At 42.8% G+C, this 15,802-nt stretch overlaps 1 protein-coding gene across 3 annotated transcripts in view; it reads left to right on the top strand.

The window, feature by feature from the left end:
• The first annotated feature begins 15,110 nt into the window (after positions 1-15,110).
• The window catches only part of SIL1 (SIL1 nucleotide exchange factor), a 210,392-nt gene continuing 209,700 nt past the window's right edge, over positions 15,111-15,802 (top strand). Inside the window, exon 1 of one of the 3 annotated variants that reach the window (XR_004318735.1) lies at positions 15,111-15,312. Coding sequence is in view for 1 of the 3 variants with exons in the window: in XM_006180347.3 (XP_006180409.1) it covers positions 15,200-15,312 (113 nt within the window). In the remaining 2 variants the exon portion in view is untranslated. The remainder of the gene's footprint in view (positions 15,313-15,802) is intronic. The other 2 variants (XM_006180347.3, XM_032476848.1) reach the window with 2 other exon arrangements.

The following is a 15,802-nucleotide window of genomic DNA, read 5'->3' as shown; positions in this document are numbered from 1 at the left end:
AGTATTTCCTTATTACTTTAAATTTTCTACTTTATCTGCAGGTATATTCCCTTTAAAATGTTTTGATATTTTTAATTTAGTCCTTCTTTTTTTCTTGATTGAGCTTATCAAAAAGTTTTCTTGATCCTCTGTAGTATCTCTATTTTCTAGTTCATTAGATTTTGACTTTGTCTTAAGATTTCTTCTTCCTACTCTCTTTTGGATTAGTCTGTTCTTTTTAAATTTCTTGAGTTAAATGCTTTTTTCTAGTTTTTGCCTTTCTTATATAAGCATTTAAATCCACACATCTCCTTTTAAATATCACTTTATCTGCTTCCCACAGTTAACTTTAATTTCTAAATATCTCAATTTTGATTTATTTTTTGTCTCATAAGTATAGAAGCATTTCCAAATGCATGGGACCCTTACTATATTTTTGTTGTTAAGTTCTATTTTGATTGAAGAAAGTGGTCTATTGATTTTTTTTATAATATCTGATGAGATGTGCTGTCTGTTCTAGTATGTGATCAGTTTTTTAGATGTTCCATGGGTGCTTGAAAGGATAATTGTTGGCTGCCTTATAGATTTATTGTGAAGATAAATATTAGATAATACCTATAAAGCACTTAAAACAATGCTTAGCACTGAGACCTCGATAAGTGGTGGCTCCTATTGTGTTTTGTTATTATTGTTGGTGGGTGACAGTATTAGTCATTTCCCTTTGTGTCACTAGGTGCCCTGGGAATTAGGGAAATTGAATCCTCTCCTGTAAATCAGTGCTCTACAGTTAAGTGTCTACACTGGCTATAGGGTTGATTAATCTTTGACACACACATTAAGCAATCAGCTCATTACAGTAGAAACAGTTTAGAGTCTGAGTCAGACTGACCTGCCCTGGTGTCCTGACACAGCCCCTCACTACCTGTATGACACTCCTCCTCCCCAAAACTCTATTTTCCTTATTTGGGTATGATCTTGGACTTGCAGGATTGTTGGGGAAATTAGTTTAAATGCCTTCAGCATAGACCTGTACACAAAATAGACCTTTGATAGCATTACTTTATTTTCCTTTCCTTCCACTGAGCCTGCAGGGACAGAGAGGAAGGGGAAGTTAGAGCTGTAAGTTTATAGCTGGTTCCCCCTTTCTTTCCTGGACTTCTCTCCTTAGAAAGCCTCCTTTTCATTCCTTCAAGGCTGCATTTCTCTGATGCTTCTCCTCAGGGACCAGCTTGAAACGAGCCTGACTGAGGGACAAGGGAGAGGGAAGGGAAGAGGATGTTGACATATGCAAATCAACATCCAGCCGCCTGCCAAATTAGTGTGACACCTGCTTGGACAGAATTTTCCTTTTATCTCCTATCTGGAGCAGGCCAATTAATTTTTCAGGCTACCGGTTATGCCATAGATGACAGCTCCTCAGACCCTCGATGAGAGCAGGGTCGACCTCTTTGGCAGCCACATAAAATCGGAATTTGCCTCTGCTCTTTCTGGGGTCCCCAGATAGGCTGAATGTTTCAGGGACACTTCTGCCTTGCCCTAAGCTTTTGCTGAGCTTCTCTCAACATCGACTTCGAACTTTCCTACTTTCTGTCCTTTAAGCCTCAGTTTCAGTATGCAAAATGGGTGGACTGGTTTTCCTACTTTTGAATACAAAGAAGAGGAGGCAAGAAACACAGAGGGCAGAGCTAAAGGGGGCAGAATAAGGGAAGCCCGGACAGGGGTGATTCAAAAGTACTCTCAGACAAAGATAGTCACTTTGTCTCCATTCTCACCACTGCCTGTAGTTCCTTTGCTATGTGTCATTTCATCCCTCACACTCTCCCATACATAGCTCAGACAAGATTCATTTTCTCTGCTCCTGCCTCCAGGCTGCTAGAGAAAACCACAGAACCATGCTTACTGGCTCCAATATCTGATTTCCAGTCGTGATCAGGCCTCCAGTGCCACTTGGTAATCTTTATAATCATCCCCAGTCCTTAAACTCTTTTATTCTCCCGCTATTGACATTTGGGCTTGTTTCCAGTTTCAGCTATTGTTAATAAGGTTGCCATGGATAGTCTCATACATGTCTTTTTGTGGACATAGAATTTTCTTTTTCTTGGGTAAATATCTAGGAGTGGAATTGCAGGTTAAAGGGTAGGTGTACATATGTATACTCAACTTTATAAGTGCCAACAACTTTCCAAAATGGTGTACCAGTTGGGGCCCTTATTAGAAAGAAAGATCCCTGGGCTCTGTGCTGGACTCACTGAGTCAGAATATTCCAGGAATAAAGGCTGGAAAGCTGTATTTTTAGGAATCTCCTTCTGTAATTTTAATGCAGCTAATTCATTAATTGGCATTTGGAAACCACTGGACAACACTGAGACTCTTTACTTTCTTGTTTTCCATTCCCTCCTCAGTAAATGTAATTCTGGCTTCCATGTTCATCATGTATCATGGTTGTAAATAAATAGTTGACTAATAGTGATTTAAACAGTATGGACATTTATTTTTCTCACGTAACAAGAAAATCCAGAGCTAAGTAGCTTCAGGTTTGGGCAATTTAGCCACTCAGTAATGTCATTAAGGGTCCAGGCTTTTCTCATTTGCCATCCTCAGGGTATTTGTTCCATTCTTGGGCTTATCCCCTCATAGTCCTAAAGTGGCTGCCACAGCTTTGAACAGCATGAGCTCACATACAACTTCCAAGGCAGGAAAGGAAGGGGTTGAAGATACCTATTATATTGAAAAGGAAAATATTTTCCAAAATCTTCCAGTCTTATTCTCAAGTCCCATTGTCCAGAACTAAGTCACTTGTCTACCTTTAGGTTTAAAGGAGTTGGGGAAGGAGTATTGAGAAAGTATCTGGCGCTTCTTTTTGTCTGATTTATTTATTTTTAGTTTATGCAAGATTTTAGTTCTTTATCCTTGGCATTTTTGAGCCCCTGTAGTGGGAGATAGTCCTTGCCAGTCGGGAAGAAGGGTAGAAAAATAGCTTTGGGATAAGTAAAAAACAGTGTCTTCCACAAGACATCACTAAAACGGCTCTTACGAGGTCAATTTAGTTGCTAGATCTAGTGACTTCTCTCCAGTTTTCCTGTGGATGTTTTCCTCATGACGTTTTACATTTTTGGATCTTTCTTTCCTGAAACTGTTCTCTTGTTTTCTGCCATACATTTTCTCTACCTCTCTGATCACATCTCCTTGGGCTCTCCTCCACCACCTTTCTCCTCTTTATATGGTTGGCATTACCCTGGGTTTTTAACCAGACCCTGTCTGGGCACCTGTGAGCAACTAAACGAAGCAATCCACCATAACCATGTGACCAAGACCTAATGAGAGCTGTTTGTGGTCTACCCCTTGAAACTTTGTATATGGCCATGGGCTGCCTTTCCCTGCTATAGTTCTGATTCTCCCTTTGCTGTCTCTCTCTTCTCTCCATTACAGAGCTATTTCTTTTGATAAGGTCCTTACCAACTTTTTCTTCAGGACAGAATTTTTTTAAAAGTTGATTACAACCTCCCGTACTGTAGGTCCTGGAACTGAAAGGCCCTTTGTTTTCAAACATTCCCTGGGGTTTTGGATAGAAGCTGAATTGCTCCACAAAATAAAGGTATGATGAATTTGGAGTCCCAGAGTTTAAAAGATCAAGGAGAGTGACTAGTGTCAGTTGAGAGCTGAGTGATGGGAGAGTTGAGAAGGACCTACCAATCATGGCTACATAAGAGAATTTGGGTAGACATATCTAGAACTACTTTTCAAGTGAAACGATATGTGTTGTGACCCCTCCTCTTGACTGTACAAACTTTTATGTAAAACTTCTGAAGCCACCATGTAAGTAGTGTGACTCGATTTCACACTGACGCCAGGGAAGGGGCAAGGTTTATGAGGCTGGCAGTGTGGATAGCCCCAGACTATTGAAGCGTCTCTCTGATCCCTCAACCTCTGGCCTCAAACTGCTTCCCGCCCACCCTGACTGTAAGCTGCCCAAATGATCTTTCTACAACAGAAATCCAAGTTAATTTCCTTGCTTAAATCTTTTAATGACTCCTCAATCAGTACTTCTCAACCTGGGGTTCATGGGTCATTGGGGATGCATTCTCATGGGTCTTTTCTACCCTCTAAGAAATGTACTATTTAATTTCAGGATTAAGTTTTAAAAAGTGAGCATAGCCTCTACCACCTTGAACTGGCATTCATCTGAGACCCACTGGGTCTCAGAGGCTCTCCGTGGTCATCTCCACTGGTAAGGTGACATTTAGTCCCAAAGGTTCCCACCATGGCACATGGCTGATTACCAGTGTAGTTGGAACTGGGGACCTGAGTGGGCGGCAGTCACTGTCAGTGCCCGAGTAAGGGTTTCTGCAAAGTTGGCAGGAAATCATTGTCCTGAAGTTGGTGTGTACCATCCATGTATGTTCTTATACTTTCTCCAATGCATTTCTAGAAATATTACTTGGCAGTTGCTTTAGAATAAATGGCTTCTGATATGCAAACAATTTTATTCTTACAAAAAAATTAGCATAATCTGTTATACCCGGATGACCACCTTATAACTAAGCACTCTGAGGAGATTTTAGTGTTGGTTTACACTTGTGTTTATTGACTGAGTTGGTGCCAAGTGATCTTCTGAAATGACAGCATTTAACTTTTAATGCTGTAATTATTTTTATCTCATTGTTCATAGATATATATATCCTCAGCACCTAGTACAGTGTCTGGCACATTGTAGGTATTCAATAAAGCTTTGTTGAATAAATGAATGAACGAAGTGTCTTAAACTGGTTTCTGATATCCTTGGGGATTTGCTACACTTTGAAATCTCCTTAGCATGGCATGTGAGAATCTTCACAATCAAGCTAGAAATGCTGGACTAGTAATTTTACCAGACAGTCTGGGCAGGATGTGGAGGCATAGTCCTTTTTAGAAAATAAAAAAGCAAAAGTATAAAGGATTTATGTACATTTTGACAGGGCAGACGTGATATGCAAATTACCTGCAAATATAATTCAAGTGACATGCAACTCCTCATGCAAATGAACATCCTGTCTTTGGAATCAACTGCAGGGGCATTCACTAATTTGTCTGTGGTACTGGCAGTAAATCTTTCAAAGGCTTAGAATGCAAATTGCTTTCTTGGGGAATGTGTGTGTCCTAGGGAGGAAGAGGTCTCTTAAGAGCCTCTGGGAAGGGGTCTCTCAAGATGTCAGTGTGCTGCTGTAAGCCTGCAGCTTAGTATGAAACTTAATACAGTTTACAGCTTAATATGACATTATTCTGCCATGATATTCCAAAGTCTGGCCTTTTGGATTTGGTGGAGGATCAGGGACAATGAAATGCAACTCCTTGTACCTCTTCAACTCTTTGGCTACCTCACATCTTCTGTCCCACCCTCCTCACACCATCCAAGCTCTGATCTACTGGAGCAGAAAGTAGGGAGTCAGAGATCCCTGGGCCAGGTCCTCACCATAGGACCATAGAAGAGTCTATGATAAGAGCTCTTGTAAATCATGTCTGAAGGAGGTCAAGAGCATGATGTGGAGTTCTGCATTTCCTAATCTCATGACAAGAATAATTTAACTGAATTTCTGCTAGACCTATTTGAAAAAGATGATTAGTTACAAGAAGCATGGGGGCTTTCTGAGAAATATAGCTGCTTAATTTCAATGCCAATGATGTAGTATCTGACTAAATTGGAAGCTTACTTGGAAATCTAACAGGAAAAATGTCAACTGTGATATTTTTCATTATACAAACTTGTTCTTGAAGTAAAAGGAAATTTTTGGTTACACAGACTCTTCTACAATGATTATGAAAATGTTGGGCAAATGAAATGCAATAGTCTCTAGCAGATATATTTTAATGTAACTCAAAATCTGTTTTTTCTCTTGACATCTTGCTTTGCAATCAGACCTGGGTTCAAATTCCCACCTCCTGAGTATACAAACTTGGGCAACTTACTCAAGTTTTCTGAGGTTCAGTTTCCTCATCTGTAAAATAGGAATAATAGTAGAAACCTCATGAGGTTTCTATGAGGGTTAAATGAGGTAATGCCTGTGTTTAGCATAGTGTCTGGCTCACAGTAAGCATTCAATAAAAGAAGTTATTTGCAGTGGTCATCTGTGGATTTGCTTCCTAGAGTCCAGTCACCTATCATCTGATAGCTGTTCAACATTTCCTTCTGGTGAAACATCATTCTTTCCTCAGTCTGTGTGGTTCTAGTGAAACTGATTCTACTCTTAGCACCAGGAGAAGAGCCTATGACTTAGATTTAAACCAATCAGACCATTCCATCCTCCAGGCCATAGTGATTGATTAAAAAATGGAGACATACATAGAGTTATCATATGACCCAGCAATTTTCTCTTACATATATAACCAAGGGAATTGAAATAGGTGTTCAAATAAAAACCTGTACATGAATGTTCAAAGTAGTATTATTCATAACAATAAAAGAATGGAAACAACCCAAGTGTCCATCATCTGATGAATGGATAAACAAAATGTTGGTATAGTCATACAATGGGAATATTATTCAGCCATAAAAAGGAATGAAATACTAATTCATGCTACAACATGGATGAAATTTGAAAACATGAATGAAAATTGTGCCAAGTGAAAGAAGACAGGCCATATGTTATATGATTCCATTTATATGAAATTCCAGAATAGGCAAATCTATAGAGGCAGAAAGTGCATTAGAGGTTGCCAGGGATGAGAGGGAGGAAGTATGGAGAGTGACTGCTAATGGGCTTGGGGTTTCTCTTTGAGGTGGTGAAAATATTTTGGAATTAGATAAGGGTGATAATTGTACAACATTGTAAATATACTAAAAACTCCTTAATTGCATACTTCAAAAGGATGAATTTTTAGTATGTGAATTATGTCTCCATTAAAAAAAAAGCTAAAAAAAAAAAAAAAGGGCACATGACCCAAGCAGGCCAATGAGAGCCAATAAGACTCAATCAAATCCTTTAGAGCTATGAGGGGAGCAAACTAGTTCTCCTCTTACAGGACTTCAACTTGAAAGAATATAGAGTCTGAACATGCTGATCTATCTTGCTACATGTAGAGCCTGAGATTGAATTATCCAACCCAGGTGATAGTAGAGCCAAGGCATGGAGAGATATCAAGACCTGGTTACACACTGGAGTTTGTCTGGGACTTGCCTGGTTTTAGCACTGATAGTCCTGTGTTCCATGTTGGTCACCCTAGTTGGATCTCTAAATCTATCTCTGCTTGAAATTCAGGACCGTATGTAGACTTCCAAATTATATAAATTCCCTTTTAGTTTTAGCAAGTGTCATGAGCTGGGTTTTCCAGAGGCAGGCACCGAATCTGAGTTTAGGGTTCCAGTTGTTTATTAGGGGACAATACCTATGAAACGAAGGAAGCAGAAGACTGGGTGGAGGAAGAACTCAAAATATGATGTAGGCCCTTGGCCAGTCCAAGAGAGAGTTCTGGAACTAGCAGTGCCCTTTAGAAGGTCCCATACTGAGCCAAAATGGCTGGGCCATTATAGTCTTCCCTGCTTCTTTTCACCTGTAAACTTATAGTCATCTTTCAAGTATTAGCTTAAATGTTACTTTTCAGGAAAGTCCTATCCTGAAGCTGTCAGTGATATTAAATCCCCTGGCACCTGGAGCGTGTGTAGCAGTTTAATTATTAATTATTGTTTTGTTGTATGTCATCTTGCAGTGTTTAGCTTTGTGAAGGAGGGACTGTTCTGGTTAGCTATTTATAGATAACAAACTACCCCAAACCTTAGTGGCTTAAAACAGAGGTTAGCATAGTAGGACCCATGTACCAGATCCAGTCTACAACCTGTATAACTGAAAAACTGAGATTTTTTTTCAGATTTTTGAGGGGTTTTAAAAGAAAACCCCCAAATAAGAACAATACGTGACAGAGATGGTACATGGCCTGCAAAGCCTAAAATATTTACTGTCTGGCCCTTTATAGAAAAGGTTTGCCAAAACAACCATTTTGTTATATCTCATGGTTTTGTGCATCAGGACTTCAGGAAGGGTTTGATTGGATGATTCTTTTACTCTATATGATATTGACTGGGAGCTCTCAGTGGCACTCAGCTGGAAGCTGGTCTAGTCTGGAGCATCCAAGAAGGCTTCACTCCCATGTCTGGTACTAAGACAGCTGGAAGGCTGGGCTCCGTTGGGCCCTTCTCCCTTCCCACACTGTCTCTTCCTCAGGGTGGTTGGACTTATTAAAGAGTGGCTCAGGGATCCAAAAGACTGAAATGGGAACTCTCAGAGACTAGGCTTATAACTGGAGAGCATCATTTCTTCTGTAATCTGTTGGTCAAAGCGGTCACAGGCCAACCTAGATTCAAAGGGAAGGGAAATATACCCCACCTCTCAATGACAGGAATGCAAAGAAGTTGCATTGTTTAATTTACGTGAGGACCAAGTCAGCTCACTCACTATTATATTGCTAGTGATTATATGAATGCAATAAATTTCTTGATTAAGGGATACCCTCTGGTAGATAGAATCTGACCTATTTGTAATACAAATATATTAGATTTGCAACTAGATGAAATATGAGGTCTAATTGGACTCTCAGAAGCACTCCATTCCGCATGTTCCATTTTTGGGCTACCATGGGTCATCTCTGCTGTGCTGCATTTCTCAGTGTATTTGAACTTCAGTTTCCTTTTAGGTTAATGAGGGACAATGTAACCTGCATTTCACAGGATTCCTGTGAGAATTAAATGTTCTAATGAATGTGAGAAAGAGTTATACACAAAAATTCTGTTTAACGTTAGGTTGTTATTATTGTCATTGTTCCCCAGGGTGAGGAGTGGAAAAGGCCACAGCCCCTAGATCCCCAGCCCCGGAGAAGGACCCCTCAACCGCTCCACTCTTCAGCTCTTACCACTGCCAATTCCTGAGGAACAGGTGTTAGCAGGGTTCCTATGGCTATGCAATTCAGTTCTAGCCAAGGAAGATTTATTTCTCCACAGTGGCTCTAATGATGGTTCAATGGGTCTCATATTTCCATAATGATTTTGGTACCAATGCCTTCCATCCCAGGTGTCTCTGCAGAGGCTGTGGGGAAACGGGAAGCCACACTAGCTAAACAAATAAGAGTGGTAAGTTGCATGTGACCAGCCCCTTGTGACCTGAGCGGCCTACTGTGTGCTCTAATACATGGAATAATAAAGACACTGCTGAGAAAATCCATGTTCAACTTGTCACCCTCACCCAGCTCAGAAAATGAAGTATTCTTTTCCTCAGAAGAGCCCCCTTGAAACTCTCTGTCCCAGGCACAGTCCCATACCTTTCATTTTTTGTTCATCTCATTTTTGACTGGAGGGTGGGTTTGTCTGCCTGAGTAATACTTCTTCCAACTTTTCCACGAAAGCTCATATACAGTCTGGGCGTGACGCATCATGTGTGTGGTACGTGTAGGTCTGGGAGTGGGATAATTACTTAGAATGTAAGTAGGGATATAAAGCGGGATCCCCTGTGCGAGTCTATAAGAACCCACAAGTGTATATGTGTGTAATTTAACTTTGCCCAGCCTCTAGCACAATGTCTGTGTAGCCAACAGCCATAGAAAAGAATAATACTAATAGCTAAGAACTATTCAGCTCTTACTGTGCCAGGCACCAGGCTGAATGTTTTATACTATTCCATTTAACCTCCATAACAATTACTGAGTTGAGTACTAATATTATCTCCTTTTAACAGATAAGGAAAGGCACCTCTAAGGTTGATTAAGGTTAAAGTAACTTGCTTAGCTGCTAGTGAGGGGCAGTCAGGACTTGAAACCTCTGTCTAATTTCAAAACCCCTTCCTACACTGCTCCACAACCCCAAATCTAGGTTCTCTGCTGACAAAGATACTGGATCTGATGATCTAATGTTCTGTGACATGCCACATGGGAAACCTTATGCTCTACGTGTAATCTCCCAAAGCTTTGGTGCATGGGAACCTTTATTAGGGACAATGTCAGAGGAGGGAAGGGTTCTCTCAATATCAGCTTTCTGACTCAGGATTGTGCGGGCATGGTCAGTTGTGGTACCCACCATGCCCAGGATTCCTTTGTAATGACACCCTTCCTTCTGCAGCCCTCTGCTTGAAGTGGCCCTGGCCCTTGTGTAGGGGATAGGCACAGACTGGACCAGGAGAGGGCCCACATAGGCTACCTATCCTCCAACAGCCTTGCAGTGGCCTGATTCTTTGGGCTCTTCCAGGTGTGTACAGAGGTAGAGGCTGTAATGTACTATTCCAGTTAACCTGGCTCACCCCAAATTTAGAATGTACAATTAAATTGTCCTGGCCAGTCACACATCTTGGTGTGATGCAGACATCAAGAGTGGGAGAATAAGTGGTTCGTGAGAAGGAGAGTTGAGAGAATAGCCTGTTTTTAGACCACCTCGGTTCTGGTTCCAGTCCCTGCTTGTCTGACTTTACATCAGTCCTTTACCATGGGTCTGAGCAAACCTGAAACAGTCTGTATGATTAAGGGGTTAGGAATCTGGAAGCTTGAGGGGAAATCCAGGAAATGGAGATATGAACTGTCTGACTGGGTACTGTGCAAGGAAAAGAAAAGATAAAAAATGATCCATGGAGGTGACATTGTTGATACAGGGCCTTGAGGGGAAAGAACTGCTCAGGTAGGTTGTTAAGTTGTCTGCTGCACGATGTGTGATATTAAAGTTCTCCTGCATCACCCCTGTGATAACTTCACTAAATTCTGCATTTCACCCTAATGCTTTTGCAGTCTGGATTCTTGCTGGAGAAATGGAGCAGAATGAGGGGATAGCTGATATCTAGGTATACTCCGTCTGTCACCAGTCTGGTTTCCCTAGGATCTCTGGTTTTCAGGGTTATATGTAAATGCAGGATGTTTTCATTTATCTACCCATGTAAACATGACTGTGTGATGTGAGTATTACGAATCTGGATGTGTAAGCTCTGTGCATGAGTGTCGGTGCTTGTGCCCGGATGTGGGGTTTGTGGCCAACTGTATTTTCCAGAGGTGGCTGGCATGATATATCCCATCCCACACATTCTCTTTACAAGATGATGGTGACACTCCTCCCATCGAGCAGTGGGCTCTCTTTCCCTCTCCTGAAATGTGGAGAGACATTTGTGACTCCCTCAACCAATAGAGTATGGCAGAGATGGTGCTACATGACTTCTGAGGCTAGATCATAAAAATATGATGTGCGTTAATGCTTGGTTCTCTTGAGATGCTCTTTCTTGGAAATCAGCCACCAAGTTGTGAGGAGGCCAAACAGCTACTGGGAGAGGCCACTTGTCAGCATCCTGGCCAACAGTGCCAGCTGAGGTCCCAACCAACAGCCAGTGTCAACTGCCAGCCATGTGAGTGAGCACCTTGCCTTAGCTGAGCCATGCCAGCTGACAGTGTGGGGAGCCGAGTCGATTCCTCCTTGCCAAGCCTTGCCCAAATTGCTAAATAAATGATTGTGAATGCTTTGTTATGTGGCTATAGCTGTCTGCCCTAACTATGTGTGTGTTCCTGTGATTCAGTGCCTTTGTGGGTGCCTGCAGGCAGTACATTTGTGTCTGATGTCTGTGTACTTGAGTAGGTGTGTGGTTGAAGTTGTTTTTGGAGGTAGAATCATGGTTTTTGCAGTTTAGCTTTGGCCTCAGTGGGAGCTGTTTGGTAAGAACCCTTTGAAATCTTGTCTGTCTTCTAAGTCTCTTCTTTTGCGTGTCTTCTCTTTGAACCAAGGAGGCCTGTTTTGCTGAGAGCAAATGCAGCTTAAATTTATTGACCTTTTTCTGGCCAAAACCCCTGGAGATGCCAAAGCCTGCTAGCAGGTAGGAGGCTGCCATTCAGAGGCCTCACATCCCTTTCACAGGGTCTGAAAACACTGTTTTTAAAATTTTCATTTTCTGTTACTGAGGCCTTCAGAAATGCACCAGAGACAGAGCAAAACACAGACACTGGGGTCCTTGACGTCTCCTGAGATAGAGAGAGCTACAGTTCTTTATTAATTTTTTTAAATGGAGGCATTGGGATTGAACCCAGGACCTTGGGTATGTGAAGCATGCACTCTTACCACTGAGATATACCCTCCCCAGAGAACTAGAATTCTTGATTGCCACCAAGGAAGCTGCTTATATGGGCTCAGGTGTGCCCAGGTCCCAGCGTAGAGGTCATCTGCCCAGGTCTCTGCCCTGCCTTGGCTGCAGTCACCCACTCCATCTGAGTGTATCCCAGGAAGTAGAGGACCCTGGTTCAGATGTCCAGTTACTCTTGGTCTCCTTGGCAGTGCTGCTCAGGTTTTTGCTTCTTCCATGTTGGCAGCTTGACTTAGCTTTTCTGGGAATGCTCAGAGCTTTCTCTGGCTTCACACTCCTGCCCTTGCACTGCCTCTCAGGACCTCTAAAGCACTGCTGTCCAATAGAGCTTTTAGTGATCATGGAAATGTTCTATAATCTGCACTGTCCAATATGGTAGATATTAGCCACATGTGGCTCTTGAGCACTTGAAATGTGGCCAGTGTGACTAAGGAATAGAGTTTTAAATTTTATTTAACTTTATTTAATTTAAATCTAAATAGTACACATGGCTACTGGCTACTGTATTAGACAGCAGAACTCTGAAGAGTTCAGGGAGAAGAGTTTTTCTTTTAACTGTAAAATGGGGATAAAATCTGCCCCATCTGCCTCAGAAGGCTGTCTGGAGCAAACAAGATGATGACTATGAAAGAGTTTTGTTATTCCCATAAGGGATCTGGAAAGAAAGACAGCAGTGTGAACTAATGGGCTATTCTTTTAGCTCTCTGTTAATATTTCTGTTTTACGGCCCTCGTTGGACTGTTTTGATTTGGTCTGTTTACATTTCTGTCTCTCTCATCTGAGCCTGAGATCTTTGAGGGACTGTTTCATAGCTGTATCCTCACAGCCAGTGGCTGGCATGTAGCTTGGTACTCACGTTCCAGTAAAGAAAATGTCTGGAGTCCAGGAGTGAATCCTGGAAGCAGAATTTAAAGTGTATGGTGAAAGCTGGAGTGGGGGAGGTTCAGAGAAGAGGAGGCAGGACAATAGGGTGGTGACGCAGAGAGCAAGGGCTTCTGTTCCCCACACTAAACATTTTAGCTTTATTCAGAGAGAGCAAGGAGCCAATTCCTGATGCCAGGAATGCTTTCACACAACTAGGTATCAGGCTTGTGGGAGGTTGAGGAAGACTGATCAGAGGAGAAATGATCTACCCAACACATTTTGCTTGTTGAGGAAGGCCAGATTAATCATATAAATCTCTGCCTAACCAGGGCTCTGGGGGTGGGGACTATGGTTTCCTTTGATTGGTGGTGGCAAGGTTGAAGATGGTTCCTCAGGCTCTGTACCCTTCCAAAGTTTTGCTTTACTGGGGATTGGAAGAGGGAACTTGGAAGCTCTCCAACAGAGCTGCAAGGGAGAGAAAGCTTTTTAGTTGTTGTTTACCTATTTAAAGGAAAATCTAAAACATTTCTGCTCAGTTCCAAGAATAATACAGGGAAACAAAGAGAGAGACTACTGTGATTCCACCACCCATTCTGATCCCTGGACTTCAAACTTCTCTCCATTATAGTCACCTTCCTTGTTTGGGGGCCATGAGAATGGAGGTAGTCTGCGTAGGCCCGGCCCTGCACACTGATTCTAGCAGCTCAGCAGGCTTGAGCACAGAGATAGTTCTCCTGGGAACGTGGTTCTCAGTTAGGGCTTTTCAAGGTTTGGGGACTGGGGGACACAGGATTTCCCTTCCCCACACACTTGTGCTGGTTAGACCTGTCTCAAGAAGGAAGCCAGGCTCCTGTGAGTGCTGGCAGCTCTGTGTCCAGCTGGACTCTTGGCTCATGCATTTCTTTATTCATTTTAAGACTTGAGCTTATTCTATTTTTAAGCATCTTAATCTTGGAGTACTTTATTAATATCTTTTTATAACTTGTGTCAGGCTCAATTGTAATTTATATGTTCATTCTGCAACATATCACTGATGCAATAGATATCCGTTGAACATTTACTATCTGTCCTCATGGTACTAGGCAGTGACACAAACTAGAATTATTCCTAGGCCCAGCTACTCACACTGGGCTCCTGGGTGTTCTATGGGAAAAGTGAGCTGTTCCCTGTCCTTTCCCACCCAGTCCCAGGGAAGTGTCTTATGTAGGCCTTTCTAATAAACTGGCACTACCTACTGCACTATTGCCCAGGGGTTGTTCTCCCTCCCTGGGCTACTAACCACTGTTTGCTCACGGTTGCAAAGTCAATTTCCCATTTGCTTGAAGTAAACATAATCAAGAAAACAGATTAACTGCTAGAAGCTCACATAATACATAGAAGAGGGAAAGGATCTCCAGAGATAAGTTGATTATTTGTTCTTATTTAGATTATCCTTTTCTCCACTCGGAAATGACCAGAAATCACTGTGTCTGGACTCTAAGGGAGCCCCCCTTCCCATTTGACTGGGCAGGGTAAGCAACTCTATGCAAGGGGAAGGTCTAAGAGATGATATCCTGGAAAGAGAATAGGATTTTTGCAGGCACCCATATCAGGCTTAAATTCCCAGTTCTACTACTTTTGTACCGTATGACCTTGCTTAAGTCCTTCAACATCTTTGAGTCTCAGCTTCCCTATCTATAAAAAGGGGAGGGGGGTGACAGTTATAACCTTAAAAAGTTATAAGTAAATATAATGTATATACAGCACCTGGCAGATATAAATGAGGTATTCAGTGGTAGAGCAGAATTAGAGCTGCAGATGACTTACTTTCAAAATAATTGGTCGTTGTCAATTCACACAATACATAAGTATATAAGTAGGTGACTTGTAGGTGGTCTATTCTGCATGAATTTTCTAAGGACTATTTATTGCTTGAGACTAGGCTTTGTACTCAGTGACACCAGTTTGATTTATTTTTACGCCCTACCACCTCTAAATTCTTTCTGATGATCCTTCCCCTACAAAGAAATTAAGCTATTGGGAAATCAAAGACAAATTTCAAAGTTCTATTTTCCTCTAGTTTAGAAGCAAAACCAGGCCTACAGCCATCTGTTCCAGGCGTCTCTCACGCCGGCGGAAGGATACCGGAGCGAAGGAGGTTTGTCCTGGTGGACGCTGAGCGGCGGGGCTTAACGGAAGCCGGAGAGGGGCGGGGCTGGTAACTCTGAGCGCGAGAAAGGGAGTGAGGCGGCTGCCGGCTGTTCTAGAAGACGGCAATTGGGCGAAGAGGCGAGTGTCGTAATAGCTACGCGCTCATGGCGAGTGACGGAGGCCGCCTTTTCTGCGTATCGGGAGCTGGTTGTCGCTGCGGCCGCCTGGAATTGTGGGGGTTGTGTTTGCCCCTCGGCTGCCAGGCGGGAAGCCGAAGGTAGGGGCCAGTGTGGGCCGCTCGGCCCTGGGCCTGGGCGGGGGGCTCAGGGCGCTGCCCAGGCCTCCTCCTGCCAGCGTCCCCGGGGCCTTCCCAGCGCTATTCCTAGGTCCCCTAGTGTCTCCGAAGTGGGCCGTACAACTAGGCCCTCAGTGTTGTCTGCAGACCTGGCCTCTCAGCCCAGGGGTCGCCTTCCCTGCCTTTCCCACTGTAAACGTCTCCAGTAACCCTGATAAGTGCTAGGAGATGAGGCAGTGGGTTTCCGAGACTGGCTTTGGCTCCGCAGCCGTTTTAGTTTTCTTCCCTGTTCCCTTTTCCCGGCCACAGTTTCTGCGTTTGTGTAACCGCTCCAGAACCTTGCTGGCGACTCTTCACTATAGGGAATTGCACCCTACCCGCGTCGTATTTCCATTCCTATTGTGTGTTTTCCTTTGCGTTAGGAGATGAAATACTTGACTTTAAAGTAGGGTTACAGACTTTGGTGTGTTTG

This window comes from Camelus ferus, chromosome 3, assembly GCF_009834535.1.
Source record: "Camelus ferus isolate YT-003-E chromosome 3, BCGSAC_Cfer_1.0, whole genome shotgun sequence".
Classification (NCBI taxonomy): domain Eukaryota; kingdom Metazoa; phylum Chordata; class Mammalia; order Artiodactyla; family Camelidae; genus Camelus; species Camelus ferus.
The sequence above is the reverse complement of the archived record's forward strand: the minus strand, read 5'-3'. Positions and strand labels throughout refer to the sequence as shown.